Source organism: Panicum virgatum, chromosome 7N, assembly GCF_016808335.1.
Source record: "Panicum virgatum strain AP13 chromosome 7N, P.virgatum_v5, whole genome shotgun sequence".
Lineage (NCBI taxonomy): Eukaryota > Viridiplantae > Streptophyta > Magnoliopsida > Poales > Poaceae > Panicum > Panicum virgatum.
The window spans coordinates 19,819,757-19,842,486 of record NC_053151.1 but is presented as its reverse complement, the minus strand read 5'-3'; the positions used below and the strand labels follow the sequence as shown (position 1 = coordinate 19,842,486).

Below are 22,730 nucleotides of genomic sequence, written 5' to 3'. Positions count from 1 at the left end.
GCTAGGATTGGCTATAGGTTGCAAAACTCTTTTAGGATGAGGGTTTTACACTAAGGTAAACCGTAGTTGCACATCTAGATAGCTTGTTTTAGTTTAATTTTTGTGCAAACTAGTTGGAGCCATAGGTTAAGGTTTTTAGAGTGCCTAATTCACCCCCTCCCCCTCTTATGCTAGAGCACCTGATCGCTTTCAATTGGTATTAGAGCCGGGACTCACTTCTCTCACAAAGAAAGACAATTCCATTGGCAAATTTGTGTTTACCGGCTCATTAGATCGGTAGGCTTCACCACCTAGTGAGTTAGCTCTTAGGGGGAAGGATGGATCCTTTTAGACCCGCTCCATGGTTCGACGGCACGGGTTTCCAACGATGGAAGGTTTTGATGCAAGCCATCTCCAAGTGATGGGGCTAAACGTTTGGAGAGTAGTGAGTGAAGGGGTAAAAAATAATGGTCAACAAGAGAAGCAACATGATGTCACCGCAAAATGCATAATCTTGTCTACTCTTAGTGACAATGTGTTCAATCGTGTTTATTCATGTGAAAATGCTAAAGAGCTATAGAAGACTATCATTGAGAACCATGAGGGCACAGAGGATGTTGCTAACGAAAGATATCATGTTCTCATTGATAAGCTTAATAGCTTTAAGCAATTTGATGATGAAAATGCCAAATCTATGTACTCACGTTTGAACACTCTTGTGAATGAGATAAATTCCTTAGGTGTGAAGCAAATTGAAAATTTGGAACTCATTCGCAAGATCCTTCACTCACTCCGAAGGCTGGACTATGATTTGGTAACCACAATTCTCTATGAGAAAGATCTCAACACAATGACACCAAATCAAGTCTTCAACAAAGTGATGGTCCATGAGCTACGCAATGACATCATGGCAAAGGCGACATCTTCTTCACTAACACATAGTGCACTTGCATGCAAACAACTCAAGAAGTTGAAGAAAATGGCCATCAAGGGTAGCTCAAGTGATGAGGAAGAAGAAGATGCAATAAACTCATCAAGTGATGATAAAGAGCCTATGCACCCCAACCTCTACAAGCAAGTAAAGAAAATGAACAAATACTTGAAGGAAATCAAATCAATGGGGTATATGGTCTTTCTTAAAGATGGGCCTCACCATCAACTTATGAAGGTTGATAAGAAGTTCAAGAAGAACAAACAAAAGAAGGAGAAGAAGCACAAGCATGAATCATATGCCATATTTGGTGAATGGGTTAGTGGTGGTGAAGATTCAAGTGCAAGTTCAAGTGAAGAGTCAAACAAGAAATTCACCACTCGCATGGGATTATCATCCGACACTTGCCTTATGGCCAAATGTAAGTGATGATGACTCCGATTCTCCTTCAATTGATGAACTTCTAAACTTAGTTCATGAGCACCAAAAAGTCATTAAGAAACAATCAAAGGAAATCAAAAACCTTAATGCTCTCAATGATCTAAATGCTTCTCTTGCTACAAATTATGAAAATTTGTTGTGCAAATTCAAATTGCTTAGCAAGGAGCATAAAGAGCTCAAATTAAAATTTGAGAGCATTAATGATACTAATGACTCTTTGGAAATGAAGCAAACTATTCCTTGTGCAATTCCAATCTCTAGGGTAGATGCTTCAACTTCTTGCATTAATTTAATTGATGAATCTTGCTCTAATCCTTGAAATGAGAAATGTTATGAGAATGTTGTTGTAGAATCATGTGATGATCTCATTGCCAAGGAGAATGATGAGCTCAAGCAAGAAGTGGAAAGGCTCATGAAGGACTTGTTTAGATTGAAGGGCAAAGTCATAGAAAGCAATGTCCAACCTTCTCAAGATAACCGTGAAGACATGGTGAAGAAGCTTGAGAAGGGATCCACCGTGACTTGCTCAAAGTGCCACAAAGAAGGCCACAAGTCCAACAAGTGTCCTCAACCATGGAAGAAGCTTCCGGATGAGAAGAACAAAATGAAGCTCACAATCAAGAGTTCTCTCATCTACACCAAGCCCAACCGGAGGAACAAAGGCAATAGCACCTCCTATGTGATCAAAAAGAAGACCAATGGCAAGGTGGTTGCTCACAAGGTTGGGAAGAAGGAAAGGAGTTGGAACCACTCTATTTGGGTCACCAAGGACATCATCACCAATATGAAGTGGCCTCAAATGGTGTGGGTTCCAAAGGAGACTTGAAGCCCAAGAATGGCTTTGGGGGATTTGGAGGCTTAGCTTACAAGTTGAAGTGAAGGTTCAATCTAAAACAAGCTAAGCTCACAACTTGGACATTTGTTGCCCAAGTCCCCCATAAGGTAATAGTAGATAGATTTCAATTCAAGCATCATGTAGCTCCATTGCTTTTACTAGGATGTTTGCATGCATTGCATCTCCTAGTGTTATATATGGTGGGTTGCTTGTGTCATGATTCTAACCCATGAGCAATCTACATGGTTTGATATGTGTGTAGAAAGCTACACAATGTTACCCTTCATGGTACATTGACTTCATGAGGTATGTATTTCATATGTGTACCATGAGCACAAGCTATAGGGTAAACTTCCCATTGTTGTCAAAATGATGTGCATACATACTTGGTGTTTCAAACACTAAATGCACACATTTAGGGAGATTTCATCCTATGGGTTATGATTTTGAGACTAACATATTTGCGAGTTTATCTTTTGTAGTCTCTTGATGGAGTTAACACTCTAAGAGAATGTTATTCACAATTAATGTGAACAAACAACTCTACAAGAGTGATTAGACAAATTGTGCTTTCATGCATATTGAGCCATGCACTATTGAACTTAAATACTCATATCTAAGTTCATAGGCTATGTGCTCATACATTAGCTTAAACCTTGGTGTACCAAGTACTCTCCTTTAAAGGCTTTCAATTGGTTGCAAGTCACTTTCAATTGGTACATGCAAGGTAAATAAATACACCCCGGGAGTATGCAAGGTTCTAATTTCATTCAATTGGTATTTTTGTCAAATCCTTGTTTCTATAAAGCTACCTCCGTGCATGATATGATCTAAGCTTTCATGTTGAAACATCTAGTTGTGCACTTGATTTTCACACTAATCATTTTGTGTACACACTTATGGAAAGCTTAGCTTATGTCGTGCTAGTTTTGTGATTTTGTGATCCACCGTAGTAAATTTTATTTGGTATCTTCATTGATATCATACCATTGGATCATGAGTCATGAAACAAACTCCCTAGGCTACTAATCTTCTCTTGAGCTATATTGTTTTGCAAGACCTTTTAGGTGATTTGATTCCAAAGGGTGAGAGATATGGATCAAAGCAAGGCATGTTCCCAATAAATGGGGAGAGTTGTTCCTAAGAAAGAAAAAAATATTCCAAAGGGGGAGAAATGCCGAGTGAATCAAGTCAACATATGAGAGAGGAGTAGCAAATAGGGGGAGGAACAAAGGGGGAATCATGGTTTTAGGGGGAGGTCAAGCCATCATTGGATGATGGTAAGCATCCAAGCAAGTGTAGTGGTTTAATTTGACAAATTTTGTAAATTTTATGCTTGTTTTGATTGTGTTGTCATCAATCACCAAAAAGGGGGAGATTGTAATGAACATGGCACCATTTATGCCATTTCGAGTGATTTTGGTGATTGTATGACAACGCAATCAATGGGACTAATGGTTTTGTTAAGTGAACATTACTAGATCCCAGGGATGAAGTAAAAAAAAACCATGCAAAGCAAAACACGAAGAAAGAACTAAAAAACGCTGAATTGGACGAGTTCTGCAGAAACCAGTAGCACCAGAAGAACCGATGCCTAAGCATCGGTGCATCCGATGGTTGTCGGAAGATCCGACGCCCTGGCTTTGGCACAAGTCTGAGCGCCTCTAGAGATCAAGTGAAGAAATAAGTGAAGCACCGAATGAACCGATGGTGTAAAAAGAGGCATCGGTGCATTCAATGTACAATGTTCCAGAGACGTTGTCAAGGGCGCAGGAGCCAAGTCTTCAGCACCGGTTGAACCGGTGGTGCATCGGAGCATTGCACCAGTGTAATGACGTCAGCAGGAGAGAGAAGTCCAACGGCTAGTTGAGTGCTGTGAGTGACCGGTTTGACCGACACCCAGTCATCCGTTAAACCGATGGTGCTACAGACAGTGCGTCAGAAGCTCAATGGCTACTTCAGGTCTGAGAGTGGCCGGATGAACCGATGCCACCCCATGCAGAGGCATCGGTTCATCCGATGGTTAGCTGTTTTCTGCTGACCATTGGAGCAATGGCTACAAGACTTGGTGGCCTATATATACGCCTCATCCCAGCCATTTCGAGTTTGCTGGAGTTGCTGAACATCCCACACACACCCTAGAACACCTCCAAGCCATACAAGAACATAGTGTTCATATCCTTAGATTTTAGCACTAGCTTTGTGAGTGTAAAGTGCTAGATTAGCTCTTGAGTGAGTGTACAAGCAAGGTTTAGATCCTTGTGGCTGATTCTAGAGTGAACCAAAAGTGTATCTCGGTGCGCCAGACTCCTTGGAGCTTTGGTGGCTCGCCGGCAAGTCTACGACCCTCCGGCTTGGTGTGGAGCGGCGTCAACAACTTTGTGCAGGGGACGGAGACCTCTCCTTTGTGGGCAATCTCCTTTAGTGAAGATCGGGATCAAGGTGACCGTGATTGTGTTCACAGAAGAGACTTGATTGCCGGGAAGCGATACTCTTCGTGAGTGCTTCAAAAACGTGGACGTAGGGGCGCCTTTGTGGCAATCTAAACCACGAGATAAATCCTCGTGTCGAGAGTTCACTTCCCCTCATCCCTCTCCTTAAGCTTCCACATTTCATATTGCAACTTGTGTGCCTTTACTTTTCTAGTGTAGTATCTTGCTAGGATTTGCTATAGGTTGCAAAACTCTTTTGGGATGAGGGTTTTATACTAAGATAAACTGTAGTTGCACATCTAGATAGCTTATTTTAGTTTAATTTTTGTGCAAACTAGTTGGAGCCATAGGTTAAGGTTTTTAGAGTATCTAATTCACCTCCTTCCCGTCTTAGGCTAGAGCACCCGATCGCTTTCACTTAGGATAAGGCTAGAGTGACATACAACTTAGGATAAAGCTATCATGACCAAGGATAAAGCTAGAATGACTTGCTTGTTTTTTTTTTTATCATGACACTCGGCAAAGCCGCCGTCACCGTTTCTGGGCCATCGTCGTGCCTTTGTTTTTTACGAGAGTCGTTTCGCCACTCGGCAAATTTTTTGTCGAATGCCCGACAAAACACTCGGCAAAGGGTTGTTGGCCATTAAAATCATTGCGGAATGAGCTATACCGAGGGTGGCACTCGACAAAGACTCTGCCGAATGTTTTTATGGCTTCGCTGTGTACCTTTGGCACTCGGCAAAGCACATGTTTTCATAGTGCAAGTTGGTATTACTAACCCGTACAAATATATAGGATCCCGCAAATCTGAAATACTTATTTTTATTATTCTTTGAACATATGACCCTTTAGTACCGGTTCACCATAGCAAACAGTACTGAAGGGATCTATTAGTACCGGATATTATCCAGTACTAAAACCCACATCCCTTTAGTCTCAATTTCATATTAACAGTTGTAGAACGGAGACTAAGGGGAGTTATGAATCGATATTGATCATGAGTGGTCGTTAAAATAGTCCGCAATGGTTTTTGTTCCTTGGTCAAGCTCGTCTAGAAGATTTGGCTGCAGCAGAAAGAAAATGTGTCCAAAGATAAGACAGCGGTGGCACAGTGGGCATTTTCGATCTTTCATTCTTCATGGTCTCAAATGGCTAGTCATCATAGTTCAGTGGCAGGCCGTCTTTTCTATTTCACAATTTAATTTTTCTCTTTTGGTTTATGGCATGAGGTTGGGTACATCCGATAAAATTTCAGCTTGTTTTTAATGGAATGCTTGCTAAAATGTTCTCGAAACAAAAGGTACGGTGGGATTAGTTTTCACCACTATTAATTCAAACGACCCATCATGCCTTGGATGGACACAAGCAAATACTCCCACTAGTGTTGTGCTGGGGCACTTGGCATGGCTCACAAGACTCATCTTCTTATTTCAATAGACTAGTGGAGATGCACGTACCACAGGCACGTGTTTTAAAAAATTAAATCCTAAAAAGAATTTTATATTTATAAAGATCCAAATCGAGCGATGGATCAAATGAAGAAAAGATTGGGAGCCGGCAAACCTGGACCGAAATCGAACGCCGCTGCTAGCCACATTCACTATCCTCGATGGATTATGCAATTGGATAAACCCTGGTGAGTCACCAGAACAAACTGCGGATAACAAAAGAAAGAATAAGTGATCAAATCAGAACAATAATCAAAATGAATCAGTAAAAGAAGAAGAAATTCAATGAAAAAACCTTGGATTCGTGGGCCAGCGTGCTGGTCCCGCTGCTCTCGCCGTCGCTGAGTCTGGACTCCAAGTCGTGGTCTAGATGCTGCTTCTACGGTGGCGTTGGTGGAGACGGTGTCGCGCCGCCACACTCCAGCAGCCAGCCTAGAGCGGCTACCCTTACCACCTCCACGACGGACACGACTCCGGCGATGGGCCCTGGAATAGCTGCGGCGCCTTCACCAGCACCACGGCCTCCACGCCACGCACGCTTCCCACGGCCGCGAGCAGAGGAGGGAGCCTGCGGCGCTCTTTCCCGGAGCGGGGACCCTCCGCGTGTTTGAGGACACAGAGCATGAGGCGTTGCGCGGCGCGGCGCGGCGAGCATCTACTTCCGCGACGGCGAGGAGGACCTCGAGGACGGCTCCTGTCACCTTCCTCCGAGCACCGGCGAGATGCGGAATGAATGGGAAGGATGGGGTAGGGGAGTGGCGGGGGATGGGGACATCAGCAGGAGTGGGAGGCGCGAGCCACGCGGCGGCGAGCGAGTGGGCGGGGTGGAGGAGGCGGCGGTGGAGATTGATTGATTGACTGATTGATCAATTGATTGATTGACTGGGGCATGGTTCGCACGTGAGAGGGCACTCGGCTTCAATCGAGGCCGTGTCAGGGCCTTGGCGCGCGCGTCGTGCTCCGGCGAACAGAACCGTGATGGCTCATGGCTACAGTAGGGCTAGGCGGTATGTAGGTTATGGCGGAGCATCGGCGCTGGGCTCCTGCAAACGAGATGGGTAGCAGAAAGGAGATGGATTAGAGTCCGGGCGTGACCACCGATGAGCTTGATGGATGACAGCGGCGGTGCAGTGGAGAGGTGGTGACGTCTCATGCAGCGCGGGGTCGCTCGTGTAGACGATCGCGGTGCCGGCACGGTGAAGATGTTCCGGCGGCACCGGCGTTCTCCTCCTAGTGCTCGGCTCCGGATACGGCGGTGTTGGTGTCCTCAGCTTCCTCTTCTCCAGCTCCTGCTCCTCTTTTCTCCTTTTATACTGACTCTCGATAGGAAGCAAATGGGATGGGAGGGCCTCGGTGGATCTCGTGCATGGTTAATAGGAAGGTTTTGATACTAATTAACAAATAATAGGAGCAGGAATTTAGGAACAAATTAGATTTGGGTGCAACAAAAGACAAGGTTGATAGTTTGTCCCATGAGACATGCATTTTTTTATTTCACATCCATGCCACATATATAATCATACAATATTTATTTCCATTCATAAGAGAATACATGATTGATTTCCATCTATAATAGTATCTATAATGTAAATATCTTTAATGGAAAGCTACATAATTTGATTCGATATATAGTGATTTATATGATCTTCTTCTATAGGAAAGTATCATGTGATTACATTCCTACCGTGCAAAGTTATGTGTATATTTAGAGAGGTGGAAGGAAAATTTCACATCCCTGCCATTCTTTCTCCTCTAGAAAGTCGTTAGCTTTTCCAACTCACCATGTCTTCTCCTAAGTTGACAACAAGCCCCACTGTCCAATGGTGCGACTTACCTGTGGATCCAAACAACATCATCATCGGCCATATTGATGTATTGGACGTACTCAACTTCTCATCGATGTGCAGGCCCTGGAAATCGATCCGCAAAGAAAGTAATATGCATACTAAGGCTACACAAGGAAAGTAATTAATCAATTCTAAGTGAATAAGGAAAGTAAATAGAGAAATTTTAGAAAAAAATAATATAACATGCTAAGGTTACACAAGAGAAGTAATTAATCAATTCTAAGTGAATAAGGAAAGTAAATACAAAAATTTTAGAAAAAAATAATATGCATGCAAAGGTTACACAAGGAATATAATAAGTAGGTACAAAGGTGGGTAAACAAAAGTGTTTGGTATAAAAAGTATTAACATTTTGGCAGAAACATTTTAGAAATATCAAAATCATGAGTCTCCATATCTCCTGTCAAACCTCTCGTGCTGATAAGTGAGGGCCTCTGTGAGGAGTAAGGTGGGCCTAATCTTGGTGAGAAAGTGTTTCAATTCTTTCATCCTTTATAGTATAGATATAGATAGATAGAGTAGGAAAACGTCCTGTCCCTCCATGCTTATATTTCAAAAAATGAAAGCTGGCGATAATGGAATATGGTCAGAGTTAACGTACTATTTGAAAAAAAAAGAAGAGACGATTAAACTTAAAAATCTTTGCAAGGAGTCAATCGTCCCATTATTTGTTTGAAACAGAATCGGCAGAAGAGCTGCCCGTTGTATTAAGAAGAGTCAATCGCCCCATCTGAACTATCCACAAAATCGCAACTCAAAACACCCGAAGTTCCGATGGCATATATCCCCAAGCATAACTCCCTCCCCTCCATCGACTCGCATCGTTTACTTCACGCGGGACAGCCGGCCGGGAATCTTTCTGATTGTGAGCCCCTTCCAAACAAACCCAGGCACGCCTCTATCTCTACCGGCGCCGCGTGCAGACCGAGTCAACTCCTTGCATTGTTTGGTTTCGTCTCGCGCGCACGGCGCCGCACGCGGCGTGGCCGCTGATAAAAAGGCCAGCCGGGAGGCGGCGCGGTGCTCTGCCCGTTCCACGCCCGTCTTGAGCTAGCTAGCGAGCAACAGAGAGGCGGGACACCATCATGCTGGGGCCGCAAGTCGTGGCGGCGCGGCTGGCCGGCGTGCTCCTGCTGGCCGCCGCCGCCGCGGGGCACGGCGGCGTGCAGCCGCTGTCGCGCATCGCCATCCACCGCGCGCGCGTGGCGCTGGACGCGTCCGCCGCGGTGCGGGCCTCGCCGGCGCTGCTCGGCACCAAGGTACGCGCTCTCTGTCCTTGATCCGGATCGGATGCTTTTAGTCGTGCCGTCGTCCCCGCGTGCTTGGACTATATGTGTTCTTGGAAGTCTCGCCCGTCGCCTGCCATCCTCGGGTTCTTATACCAAATCTTGCATTTGATCAAAACAAAACAGGAATGCCAAAAAATCACTGGATCAGATCAATGATCCATTAGAGGAAGAATCGTAATGGAAACCATCTACAGCTACTCCTAGTAAATAACTAGTTCCCGAGTCCTGACCCAACCAATCTAAGAAAAAACTCATCCAGGAACCGTCATAAACATGATGGTTATTAATTAGATGGTTACTCGGATCGATTTCGAGAGCACAATGCAAATAAGCAATGCGGCCTTCCTTTGCGTGCACTCGGAGTACAAGGCGGTTAGTTTCAAATCACCCGCCCCGGAGCTGAGCGTGAGAGGCCAGCTTTTTCCCCTCGTCATCTCGAGTAAATTATTTGGAGTCAAACGCAGGCTGCCGGGGATAAAAATTGGATCTGCATACTGACCAATAATTATTCCTTGGTTCATGTCACCACAAAGTCTCGGCGAATATTCCCGCCGCCCATGCATCAAGTAATGCTCCGTGTGTTCAAACTTTTTATTTAATTGCTGGAGCGAGAAGACTTTATAACTATAAAAAACAGAAATTTTTTATTTTGCCTCTAGCTTGTTCCTAATTAATTGGGCAACTGCAACAAAAAGAAAAGCGGAGATGTTCCCAAAGGCGCTACTGTTGCTATTGTTCATATATGTACTCCATACTGGACACTAGATGTCCTGTAGGGCTGTAACTTAGAAACGTAAAAATGAAACCTCCCATTAGGAATGGCTGATCCATAGCATTGTAGAGAGTATCTTTAATATTGTGAACCCAAGCCCGGTGTGCAGCTCCAGCTGCTCTTGCTGACCGTTGAACCGAGCTGGGTGTCCAAGTCTCAAATCCAACATGTCTGAGCCTCTGATTTGAGCCGCTCTGCTTAGTTTGTTCTCATGCTTAGCCAGTTGACCCTAGGACAAGAGGTTTTTGGACTCAGGCATACCTTTTCTCGGAGCTTGCATTGGAGTAACATGAATACTCCCTCCGTGCCAAGTCATTCCAATTTTCTTGAGAGTCAAAATATTTTAAGTTTTATCAAATTGATATAATAAAGAACAAACATTTATGATACCAAATAATAATCATTAGATTCTTCATTAAATATATGAAAAATAATTTCAGGGTATATGTGCTATAAATTTTTGTAATTTTTTTTATAATTTTGGTTAAATATAAAGATGGTTTGACTCTCCAAAAAAATGGAATAACTTGCAATTTGAATAGAGGGAGTGTATGATTGCTGTAGTGTAAGAATTCAGAAAATAGGTTCCATGCGTGATGCCGAAATTGAGTGGACCATGGTATCCCAGTCGGACGATAGCGTGGGCCAAATTGGTCTGCATAATTATTGCACCTCTCCCTAGCTCATTCTTATTTGTTCATACTCGTATCGTTCAATGGTCACATGGACTTGTGTTCCCACCCATTCTCATGAGAATGTAGTAACATGTCCGTACTCATATAGTGTGTCAATACTATCACTCTGGTTTCACGCTGTACATTACCTAATCGTTAATGAATGATAAGTATAATTATATTTGAAATATGAACCTTTTTACAGTTCCTGTTCAACTGTTTACTTGAGTTCTCTGCTTCATGATCATGATGAGCGGCATTTTTTCGTTGATTTAAGGCTTTAATCTTGGATTTTACACGAGTTACACATAAACGATGGGAACCATATCTTACTGTGGTAGTGGAGGCATGAGCATATGGCTTTACTTACCAGATTCCAAATCTTCCATGATTTATCATGTGAGTGATGTCTGTGCATGCCTCACAATGTCATCCCAGAAAGAAAAAAAAATAAATGAGGGTGCATATAACATTCTTTTCCTTTATGGGAACAATATGACACTATTTTACAGCATAAAAATTAGGAATTTACAACACCACCATTCCAAAATGAACTTGAGCAACTTATGAGAATGAGAATTACTTAGTAGCTCTGAACCAAATGCTACTATTTAGGAGTAGTCCTTTGATGTATGAAGAAAAGAAGTCTGACAACGTTGTCAATACAGGGTGAAGATACTGCTTGGGTGTCAGTAGATTTTGTTGCTCCCCATCCTAGTGGTGATGATTGGATCGGCATATTCTCCCCTTCAAACTTTAAGTACACTTCCTAGTTTACATCATCCAAACTCTAAATTTGGGATTAGAGAATACTCATTCTTATGATGTGAGATTGTATTTGATAACCTGACCGGAAATGTTGCTGCACTTTCGTGCAGCTCATCCACATGCCCTGGTTCTCATGGATCAGGCCCAGGTCCTGTCATATGCTCAGCACCAATAAAGGTCAGATGAAACATTGAGTAACCTTCGCATTCTTCTGACGAATACAGGCCTAAATCTTTTCTTTTTTTGTCGTTTCAGTATCAGTTTGCCAATTACTCATCAGATTATGGCAAGTCTGGGAAAGGAACCCTGAAGTTTCAGCTGATAAACCAGCGGCAGGACTTTTCATTTGCATTGTTCACTGGTGGACTTTCAAATGTCTGTTCCGGAATAAGACATTGTAGTGTTGTCCTATCCGATCCATATACAATCATTCGATGGAAAAGCATTGACTCTGACGTTATCTGTTTTTGTTATTTTTACAGCCAAAACTTATCGCCGTATCAAATGCCATCACTTTTGTGAACCCAAAAGCTCCGGTTTATCCACGCCTAGCGCAGGGAAAATCCTGGAATGAGGTTTGTTGTTATCTCCTCTATGGCTTACAGCCTTACACTGGTAAGCCTTGCTTGAAAGCTCGAATGCAACCACACACAAACTTTGACTTTTGCGTCTTCTTAGATGACCGTCACATGGACAAGTGGTTACGACATCACTGAGGCATATCCCTTTGTTGAGTGGGGCATGAAATGGAGACCTGCTGTACGCACTGCAGCTGGCACAGTCACCTTTGATCGTGAAAGCATCTGCGGTATGGCTAATACAAAACATTCAATATAATATCACAGAAGTAATATGGCCAATGAGGGAAAATGAACAATTTTAGTTCTCAAAAGTAAGCTGGACACTTGATGTCCTAACTTTGTTAGCGTGCTGACTGGTAGATTGAATTTTATTCCATTTAGTAGTGCCAAAGTTATTTGCATGATATCCATCGTGACTAAATGCAGGATCCAAATAAATCTTTATTGGAGAACAATTTTAAGTTGAACGAAATTGTAAACTCAAACTAGTTTCTGTTTCTTACTTCTAGTGTCTTACTGTGCTTGTGCAGGAGAACCCGCTCGCTCAGTTGGTTGGAGAGATCCTGGTTTCATTCACACAGCATTCCTGACGGACTTGTGGCCAAATAAAGAGTAAATTGTTGCCTCCTCCAGTCCTACAGAAATTTGTTCCAGTTTTGAATTCTGATATTCTGAGTATTTATATAAATGTACTTTTCCATCTAGGTACTACTACAAAATTGGGCATATGCTGCCTGATGGAAATGTTACATGGGGCAAGGTTTCTTCCTTCAGAGCACCTCCTTATCCTGGTCAAAAGTCACTGCAGCGTGTTGTTATATTTGGAGATATGGGAAAGGTAACATGTTCAGACTGTTAGTGATGAACGTTAAATGTTTGTGTTCCACAAAATTTTATAAATTTTCAAAGCGTAGTGCTTGTGAATTCACACTATGTAATCGAATTAGGCTGAGAGGGATGGTAGCAACGAGTACAGCAACTACCAGCCTGGATCACTTAACACTACCGATACACTGATCAAGGACCTTGACAACATAGACATAGTGTTTCACATTGGTGATATTACCTACGCCAATGGCTACATTTCACAGTGGGATCAGTTCACACAACAAGTCGAGGGGATTACTTCACGGGTCCCTTACATGATAGCAAGGTTTGTATCTTATTCTGCAACTCAGTGCCCTTAGAAAGCTTTCAGAAATCATTAGTGCTTTATATGGCCTGCTTTGCCTGATGCAGTGGGAATCATGAACGAGATTGGCCCAACAGTGGGTCATTCTTCAATGGAACAGACTCTGGAGGGGAATGTGGGGTATTAGCCGAGACCATGTACTATACACCAACAGAAAACAGAGCAAACTACTGGTAAGTAGCTGCTGTAGCCTTTAGCTTAGTAGTAACTCTGGTTTATGTGCATTGCCAGATCGTGAACAGTAACAATTAATGTTTTCCCTGCATAAAACACATTGCCCTTGTTCAACAGGTATTCAGCAGATTATGGCATGTTCCGGTTCTGCGTTGTGGACAGCGAGCATGACTGGCGGGAAGGAACGGAGCAGTACAAGTTCATCGAGAACTGCCTCGCCACGGTCGACCGGAAGAAGCAGCCATGGCTGATATTCATCGCTCATCGCGTCCTTGGGTACTCTTCCGGTTTCTTCTACGGCATAGACGGGGCATTCGCCGAGCCAACTTCCCGGCAAAGCCTCCAGAAGCTCTGGCAGAAGTACAGGGTGGACATGGCGTTCTACGGCCATGTCCACAACTACGAGAGGACATGCCCGGTCTATGAGGTACGTAGCGCCAATTCCTCCTGCACAAAGTTCAGTTTCTTCTAGGTGAATGCAAGCTAATGCTAATATTTGCAGGAAAAATGCACGAGCTCGGAGAAGTCCCACTACTCGGGCACCATGACCGGCACCATCCACGTCGTGGTCGGGGGCGGTGGCAGCCACCTGAGCAACTTCACCACCGAGGTTCCTGCTTGGAGCATCTACAGGGAGATGGACTACGGCTTCGTAAAGCTCACAGCGTTCAACTACTCGTCCCTTCTCTTCGAGTACAAGAGGTCCAGCGATGGCAAGGTGTACGATAGCTTCACTGTGAACAGGGAGTACAGGGACGTGCTGGCGTGCGTCAAGGACAGCTGCCCTCCGACGATCCCGGCGACATGATGATATGGAGAGGGGTGGGTCTCTTGTCAGTGTTGGGTTCTGCTGCATGTAACATACCGTGACCAACTATTCTTTGGGGGAGCTGGAGGAAGGGACGCAACATCCGGCCACAAACACAGCATCCATCTTATTACTATATGTTTATTGGCGCTTCATTTTAGATCTTACATCTGGCCATCAATTCTGTAGGCTCTCATCATCTTTGGCAAAACAGTAATTAGATCTAATTTGTCATTTAAAAAAACTCCCACTTCAGGCTTAGAAACGTAGATCCATACAGTAAAATTAAACATCTGCAAAACGCATTCCTAGATGAAGTGCATATTTGCTGATTGATTCACGGACCAGCCTCTAATTTCTCTTATAAACTTCTCCTAGAGGCACAGTGGCCACATACTCATAATCCCTTGTATTTCAGGACAGGGTATCAGTGCTGTTGCTTGCAACATACTTGTAATTTTGACGACGTGAGAACAGGGTAATTGGTAACAGGCAAAGACTTACGGTTAATGTTTCTGGGTTTATGGATCTTTATTAAAGTATGTTATGGGTTTTTTTTTGTAACTGACAACTTATGCCCGTTACCAATGTCGCGTTACCTAAAATCGCTTTTCACATAGTACTAATAAATAACAACAGAAAGCATATTTATTAGCACCCCTTGCAAGCGCTTGCATTGAAGATGCCTTAGGTTTATGTTTTGCATGAATGTAGAGAAGGTATCAAAATGCAAATCTTATTGAAGCATGTATAGTGAACAAAATAAAAAACATTCTTTCACAAATACTTTTATATACAATTTCGTTCATATCACTTTCATAAGCGGTTTGGATGCACATGAAGATATAAATACGTTTAGTCAACAAGATGTGCTCACCAAATATCTGGCTACTCTTCTGTGGACCTCCTCCGCGTAGGACCCACTTGATGAAAATGTCCAACCTCATTTTTTTTTTTCTCGAACACGCAGGAGAGCTGCGTATCATTATATTGATAGAAGAAGAAAAGAGTCATACATAGACCCAAAAACACACCCCACACACCTCTTTATATTGAAGCATGATGATCGATTTTTACCTCACAAAAAAAAACTGAGCTACTGTGTCGTACTTTTGTTGTGACAGTGCAATAGTCATCGAAAACACATCCCAGTAGCTTCCATGGCCGTGAAAAACTTGTGCCCGAGCTCAAGCAGCAGAGCTCATCATCAGCTGCTTCTGCTCTTCTTTTCCTTGGCCGTGTCACCGCACGTCCCTCGTGCCAGTTCTCTCTCCTTCAGCTACAACGCCTTCAACCCCTATGACTTCAAGCCGGAGGCCGACGCGAGGGTCAAAGACGGCAGGCTGGAGCTGCTCGGCGACGAGTTTGCGGCGCGTGCCAGGGGCCGGGCGTGGCACAAGCAGCCGATGCAGCTCTGGGACGGCGCCACCGGCAAGTCTGCCAGCTTCGCCGAGAACTTCACCTTCAGCATCCAGTCCGTGCCAGCCGGCAAGGGCGCTCCCGGCGTCGGGCACGGCATGACATTCTTCCTCGCGCCGTACCCGCCGGACCTGCCGCAGGAGTCCTACGACGGCTGCCTCGGCCTCTTCGACGAGAACCAGAAGGACAACTACGCGACGGTTAACGCGTCCGGCGACGCGAGGTTCGTCGCCGTGGAGTTCGACACCCACCAGGACCCCTGGGACCCGAGCAGCCGGCACATCGGCGTCGACGTGAACAGTATGGACTCCCGCGGCGACTACAAGGTCTTGCCTGACGGCAGCCTCGTCGACGCCGGCGTGATATCCGCGACGGTCGAGTACGACAACGGCACGAGGAGGCTGGACGTCGCCTTGATCGTCGGGAGCCACACTTACACCGCCGCAGCGACCGTGGACCTGCCAAGCTTGCTGCCGGAGCATGTCGCCGTCGGCTTCTCGGCGGCGACCGGGGACGCTTACGCCAGCAACCACACCGTGCTCTCGTTCTCCTTTCTCTCGACGTTGCCAACCAAGAACATCACCTCCTTGTCTGCTTCCTCCTCCTCCTCCAATAAGAGAACCATAGAGCTCGGCGCCGGGGTGGCCGCAGCTTCTGCCTTGCTGGCCCTCCTACTCGCCGCCGCCGTTGCGGTGCTACTAGTTCGGCGAAGGGGCAAGCAGCCGTACGACGAAGAGAAGCTGACCACGGACGGCGACGACTCCCTCGACGCCGTCGACGATGGTGACTTCGAGTCCAGCACGGGGCCCCGCCCCATCCCCTACGCCCAACTCGCGGCGGCCACGAAGGACTTCGCGGCGGAGGGGAAGCTGGGTCAGGGCGGGTCTGGGGCGGTGTACCGTGGCCACCTGAAGGAGCCGGGCCGTGACGTCGCTATCAAGGTGTTCTCTCGGGGCGCGTCCATGGAAGGGCGGAAGGAGTACCGGTCCGAGGTCACCGTCATCAGCCGGCTGCGCCACCGGAACCTGGTGCAGCTCATCGGCTGGTGCCACGGCCGGAGGCGGCTGCTGCTGGTCTACGAGCTGGTCAGCAACGGCAGCCTCGATGTCCACCTCTACAGCACGGAGGCGACGCTGACATGGCCGACGAGGTATGCGCATGTAGCTATCTGACGCCTGACCGTCGCATTCTTATCTTGTCCTCATGGCCCTACATTCTTCACTCCGGACGAGCCACTTGACACTTGTGGACGAGTATGCGTGCACGTAGCGATCCGCCGGTCGCACGCTTAGTTCGTCAGGGTCTAAATTTTTCTATCTTCGGTTAGCCCATACTCAAATGCTGATTTAGACTCGCCGTAGAAAATTGGCATATCAACACTCCCTCAATAGCGCAAAGTGGCAATGTCAGAGATCTAACGCGTCACAGTTTATCTGGAGATAGCGCCGCCGCAGCCACCGAAACCTTTTTCGGTTTTCCAGTTTGGCATTCCTTTTATTAGTTTAGTTTATTTATTGTGTTTTCATTTTTTATTTTTGGCACTCAGCCACACATTTAATGGGAACTTTTCCATCAGAAGCTCCCTTGCAATATCGGAATAAGACATCGGAAATATCAAAAATCTATTGGTGCAATATTAAAAAATATGTTAAAAAACTAATTAAGTTGTTTGACTCTTGGATAGAAAATTCCCACCGCAACATTCTCTTGGATAGAAAATTCCCACCGCAACATGCAGAAATAATAGTTGCAACATCAAAGATCAACTATTAAAACATATATCGCAGCGTCCGATTTTTCTTCCCGTGCAGACATCTGTGCCTTACTGCCTTAGCATTTCTGTCTCGGTTTTCAGTTTAGAATCCCTTTTAGTTTAGTTTATTTATTGTGTTCTCGTTTTCTAATTTTGACACTCAGCAATTAATAAATAGGATGCAAACAATTTCTGAAGTTACTCTACGGTTTATAATTCCTTCAGCTATTCATTTGCCTTTTATGCGCATATATAAAAGAGGTGTACAAGTACAACAATTAGGGAACCTAATCCAAGAAATTGTATACATATAGCCAAACTTTTATATGTAATTTGCGGATAAGGACGCTTTTGAATTATTTTGCGTGCACCATATTTGAACTGTTGGGTTTTAAAAAAAAAGATATATAAAATAACTATATTTGACGTATATCTAACTTTTTATTTACTTCAAATAATATTATGATTCAAATAAATTTTAAACAAAGTATCAGTGGGAAGCGCCAACCCTGACTGAACATTTCCATGCGTTTAGGTTCACTAAAAACATTCCTCTAGTAGTCACTAACATTTAATTTCTGACTAATGACATTTTCACAAAATTTTGGCACTCCGCAAATTAAAAGAACATGGTTCAAGAATGAGTTGTGAAACATAGCTCAAAAGTTTTAAATCCTTCTTTAGCAGTTTGTATACAAAAGAGGTATAAAAAATTATAGGGAACCTAATAAAAAATTTCTAATATATGGCCATAATTTTGTATGTGATTTGTCTAAACTGTTTGTGCCCACATTTCAATTTTTAAAATTTTAAAAACAAAGGATGCAAAAATAATTTGTATGTCAACTTTTTTTGTTTATTTGAATAATATTATCGTACCAACATTTTTTTAAAGTTGTGCACCTAGTTCAAAGATAAATGCATTCAACATAAAAGTGTGGTTTCCCTAACTGTCGAAACTTGTCCATGGGTTTAGATTCATTGAAAATATTTCTCAACCAAGAGTCAGTGACATTAAGGTGTTGTCTAATCATATTCAACATTTTTTCCTTATTGCTGTATTTTATTATACTATATTGCCAACAAACTTGAAGATATAAAACGCGAAAGAACGAATCCCATGCAAAATAAGAGACTATGCTACAAAGTATGGGATTATTTGTTATTTTTGCTTTTGCCAAAATAATGAAATTTCAAGAGTTGTCCTTCCGTGGATAGTAACGGTAATCTTGTTCTCTTGAGACAACCCTGATATTCAGCTGCACTAGGGTTTGAGTGCGGATTTGGTTTATGAGGTTTCAATAGATCTGATTATAGGCCGCCTGACCTAACAAACCAGACCTAGCCCACCTGAAAAAATCCAATCTAACTCGACCCGACCCAATGAATGTATAGGCCAGGCTCGGGCTGAAACTTTTGACCTGAAACCCGAAAAAACCCAACCCAACCCGAAAATTATACATGAAAATTTGAATTTTACCCGACGCAACCCGAATCCGACCCTACCAACCACGTAACAGGTTGGGCTCGGACCGAAAAATCCAGCTTTGATGATTTCCTTTGACCGGTCACGACCCGAAGGATGGTGAAGTCTAGGATGAAAATAGGTGTACATGAGACACATGAGTTAGGTTATTAGTAATCATCATGAGGGCGCGGAGCCAGCTCTGTTCTACGCTACCAGGCTACCAGCCTACCACTGGATAACAACTAAATTTTGGTAATTCAATACATATCACTCTAGTTTAAGGTTATTAGTCATATAGTAAAAAAGACAGCAATGGTTTTTGATATTACATTCGTCCTTTAACAGAATTAACTAGGGCTACGGCTATAGACGGTGAAGGATGGCACGAGCAGCCTATTTCACAAACTAACAGGACACAACACGTGATTATGAGTCATATATTTTAGTGTATGCATGCTTATAGCTTGTATCCTGAATCAAGAGCATGTAGAACAGTTAGACAACAACCGTCTACTCCCTCCGTCCTGAAATATAGGGCATCTTGAGATTCAAAATTTGTCCACAAATATAAGTCATCCTCGATTAAGAGTGGATCTAACCATTTTAATTGTGCATTGTTTCCGAATCTTTCCCAACAGAAAGATGTGCATGCAACAATGTAGGAGAGGTGCATATAGGGGAGATGCATGGAAAAAGGCATGTTACTTTAATTAGCACATATTTATTTACTCAAATAGAGTTCCAATACTTAATAATTAGGAGTAGGAGACTCTTTTCCACACAACCATAATCTATCATAAAAACTCCAAAAGCCTTATATTTAGGGACGGAGGGAGTATATACGTTCACGTAAGCAAAATGAGTTGATGTGGCCATCATTAAATGAGGAAAGAATGTTTTGTTATCTACTATTTCATCTACTGCTTTAGACTGTACTTCTATGCAAAACAACACTAACTAGACTATGTATTAAATATCACACAGACAGCTAAACAAACAATCCATTGTAGAGCTGTCTATTTAGCTATCTATGTGCGTCAAATAGACAATAGTTGTCTAAATTATTGTACATGCCCTAAAGTAGCTTAACTGGCTCAGTTGCTTTTTCCCAAAACCTAGAATTTGCCATAATAGAGTATGACATGTCCTTGAGTATAACATTGGGAAGGTTATAGAATAAAGACATTGTTATAACAAGAGCTGCATTGTTATATCGTTGACTAACTCCGAGAGGCTTAAAAGGCAATAGCAACTCATCGATTCAAAAGGAACGACTGCTATGCAACCAAGCATGCGCTGACTTCTTACTCTGTTTTGCCAAAATAGCTGAATTATACAACTTGTTCTTGGGGGACAGTGGTGGTGATCTTGTTCTCTAGGGACTATGGACAACATGATCTTAGACCAGATTAGGGTTTAGGTGATGGTCAGGTTTAGTAGTACAGAAATATATAAATGACTTGGGTCAGGTTTGTTTGTTTGAACTGTCTTAAGTCAAGTTTGTGAACAGCAGTAATTAGAAGTAAGAGCAACTCCAACATAGTTTCTACATGACCCCCTACTCAGAAAATAGAAAGGCAAAAATTCTACTATAGCAGAGTCCCCACTTAGGTCCCTAGAGTAGGAAGAACTCTAAATATATCCTAGTCCCTATTTTTTTAAAGTAGGGTCTAAATATATCCTAGATCCCTATTTTTATAAGTAGAGGCTCAAATTGGTAATTTGTTGGAGTTGCTCTAATGGCAACTGGCAATGGCGGCTTTATTTGATAAACAAACAGGACATAACACGTAACTATGAAACACCTATTCCGATAGATGTTTGCCTTAACGAGATTGAGGAGCTCTCTTGCTCTGTTTTTCCCAAACTTCAAACTGTGGCAGAGGCGCAGAGCAGAGAGTATGCAGTTCCCTTCAAGATTGTGTAGTGACTCTGAACTTTGAACAGAGTATATAACTTGGTGGCGTTTTACTACGGAAAAGCTAAACGTTGCTCAAAGTGTTTGTTGGTTTCATTCGAGTTCTACCATGTAGATCAAAGTATTCCATAATCTATTCGGCAGACATCAGTTTGAATTCTACTCCACTCTTTAAATATTTTTTATGCAAAATTCGTATGACCACTGAGTTTCATCTAACCAAATCAAAACATCATGATGGACAACCTCAATTCTGAATTTTCAGATACCAAATAATTCTTGGATTGTCCTCCGCCGTGTTGTACCTCCACCAAGAGTGGGACCAGTGCGTCGTCCACGGCGACATCAAGCCGAGCAACATCATGCTGGACGAGTCCTTCAACGCCAAGCTCGGCGACTTCGGCCTGGCGCGGCTCATTGACCATGGCATGAGCCTGCAGACGATGACCGCCGTCGCTGGCACGCCGGGCTACCTGGACCCGGAGTGCGTCATCACCGGCAAGGCGTCCACCGAGTCCGACATGTACAGCTTCGGCATCGTGCTGCTGGAGATCGTCTGCGGGCGGCGGCCCATGGTGGCGCCCAGCGCCGCCGAGGGGAAGGACGGGCAGGTGTTCCGGCTGGTGGAATGGGCGTGGGACATGCACGGCCGCGGCGCAGCGCTCGGCGCCGCCGACGAGCGGCTCGGGGGAGCCTTCGACCCGTGGGAGATGGAGCGGGTGATCGCCGTCGGGCTCTGGTGCGCGCACCCGGACCCCAAGATGCGGCCGGGGATCTGTCAGGCCGCCGAGGCGCTGCGGTCGAGGAAGTTCAGGATGCCGCTGCTGCCGCCCAAGATGCCGGTCGCCGTGTATCTTCAGCCATTCGGTGCTTCCACCATGGAGTTCAGCGACACCACCGGCTCTGTCGGGTCCATGCCGTACACCTCGATGACGAGCCACGCCACAGGAACAGGGGCGTCCAGCTCCAGCTCGCCGGCGGTGGTCACAGAGCAATTGAGCCCAAGAGCATAGACAGGCTATGTACCCGTATGCGTATAGTGTAATTTTGTTCAAAGCATAACGTTTTTGATGAAGTTACGTACAATTGTGCACTTGAGATTGCTCCGCTGGTTTTATACGAGTTACAAAAAATATGGTTGTTTCGGATACATCCTATTGTTTGTGATACATCATATGTCAGACGCGGCTAATTTACAGCCGGCTCTAAGTTAGACCTATCCTACAGCCGGACTATTTTTGGATTATAGTGATTAGAAAAAGGAAACTGCTTTCTTTTTAATCATTAGCACACGTGAACGTGTCAGAAAAGCGAAAAGTAGGGAGGTTTGTCTCTCCGGTCAACCAATTTGCCAGTTTTTGAACGGAAACGCAAATAAATCATACAGGGAGCAGGACACAGAAAAAATTGCCTAGAACCAAAAAATGCCCGGTACAAAATCACAGATCTCATCGTGTGCAAATACAGGAACATAGTCTACCAAAATTAAGGTTCATAATAGGCCAAGTTACACAAACAAATTTGCCACACCCTCCTGCCCTGAATCTAAATATACATCTCGAGCGAAATTGAATGTCAAGAATCTGGGAACTGCACAGGCATCTCATAGATGGGTTACTACCTGCATAACAAATGAGCTTCCTTCATGGTCTACAATAACAAGGAAAAAAGCAACAAATCCGTTAGGATGTAGCACATACTAAAAGGACAAACTAACAAAAAAATAGTTGGATGAGGTGAAGAACTAGCTTGTGTATCTTGAAAATCAACAGAGGCATTATAAGAAAAATAAAGCAGCAAAAACTGCCATGGCAAATTATTGTTTTGCTTGTTCGTAAACAAAAAAAGTGCCTAACTAAAAGTATTACTTTGCCCAATTGATAACAGTACTTTCTGTAGCTCACACAAAATCACACTATCATCATCTATTATGAACTCCACCAGTTCTGGAAAAAATAAAAGCAAATAGTCTACATATCTAACTTGGTACCATGCATAACT

General features: G+C 43.9%; 2 protein-coding genes and 1 long non-coding RNA gene across 3 annotated transcripts; 2 read left to right on the top strand and 1 right to left on the bottom strand.

Moving 5' to 3' along the window:
- The first annotated feature begins 8,848 nt into the window (after positions 1-8,848).
- LOC120683446 (nucleotide pyrophosphatase/phosphodiesterase-like) lies at positions 8,849-14,338 on the top strand. Its single transcript, XM_039965528.1, has 12 exons — positions 8,849-9,172; positions 11,317-11,408; positions 11,527-11,593; positions 11,672-11,791; positions 11,899-11,991; positions 12,095-12,224; positions 12,528-12,609; positions 12,703-12,835; positions 12,945-13,150; positions 13,237-13,362; positions 13,481-13,790; positions 13,866-14,338. Exons 1-12 carry the CDS (start codon positions 8,999-9,001, stop codon positions 14,169-14,171), a joined length of 1,839 nt encoding a protein of 612 aa, XP_039821462.1. The 5' UTR covers positions 8,849-8,998; the 3' UTR covers positions 14,172-14,338.
- Positions 14,339-14,920: 582 nt separating this feature from the next.
- On the bottom strand, positions 14,921-15,354 carry LOC120683447. The gene is made up of 2 exons (XR_005678799.1): positions 15,249-15,354; positions 14,921-15,146 (listed from the first exon to the last, which is right to left on the bottom strand). It is a non-coding gene; the product is annotated as an uncharacterized LOC120683447 (long non-coding RNA).
- Positions 15,138-21,881, top strand: LOC120683445 (L-type lectin-domain containing receptor kinase IX.1-like). Its single transcript, XM_039965526.1, has 2 exons — positions 15,138-16,740; positions 20,995-21,881. The coding sequence occupies exons 1-2, from the start codon at positions 15,332-15,334 to the stop codon at positions 21,740-21,742; spliced, it is 2,157 nt and encodes a 718-aa protein (XP_039821460.1). The 5' UTR covers positions 15,138-15,331; the 3' UTR covers positions 21,743-21,881.
- The last annotated feature ends 849 nt before the right edge of the window (positions 21,882-22,730 follow it).

Excerpts from the sequence above, each read along its gene's own strand:
- LOC120683446 (XM_039965528.1), top strand. The coding sequence starts at position 8,999 with ATGCTGGGGCCGCAAGTCGTGGCGGCGCGGCTGGCCGGCGTGCTCCTG. Across the intron at positions 11,594-11,671 it reads TATGCTCAGCACCAATAAAG|TATCAGTTTGCCAATTACTC; the intron begins GTCAGATGAAAC and ends TTGTCGTTTCAG. Across the intron at positions 13,151-13,236 it reads GTCCCTTACATGATAGCAAG|TGGGAATCATGAACGAGATT; the intron begins GTTTGTATCTTA and ends TGCCTGATGCAG.
- LOC120683445 (XM_039965526.1), top strand. The coding sequence starts at position 15,332 with ATGGCCGTGAAAAACTTGTGCCCGAGCTCAAGCAGCAGAGCTCATCAT. Across the intron at positions 16,741-20,994 it reads ACGCTGACATGGCCGACGAG|ATACCAAATAATTCTTGGAT; the intron begins GTATGCGCATGT and ends CTGAATTTTCAG.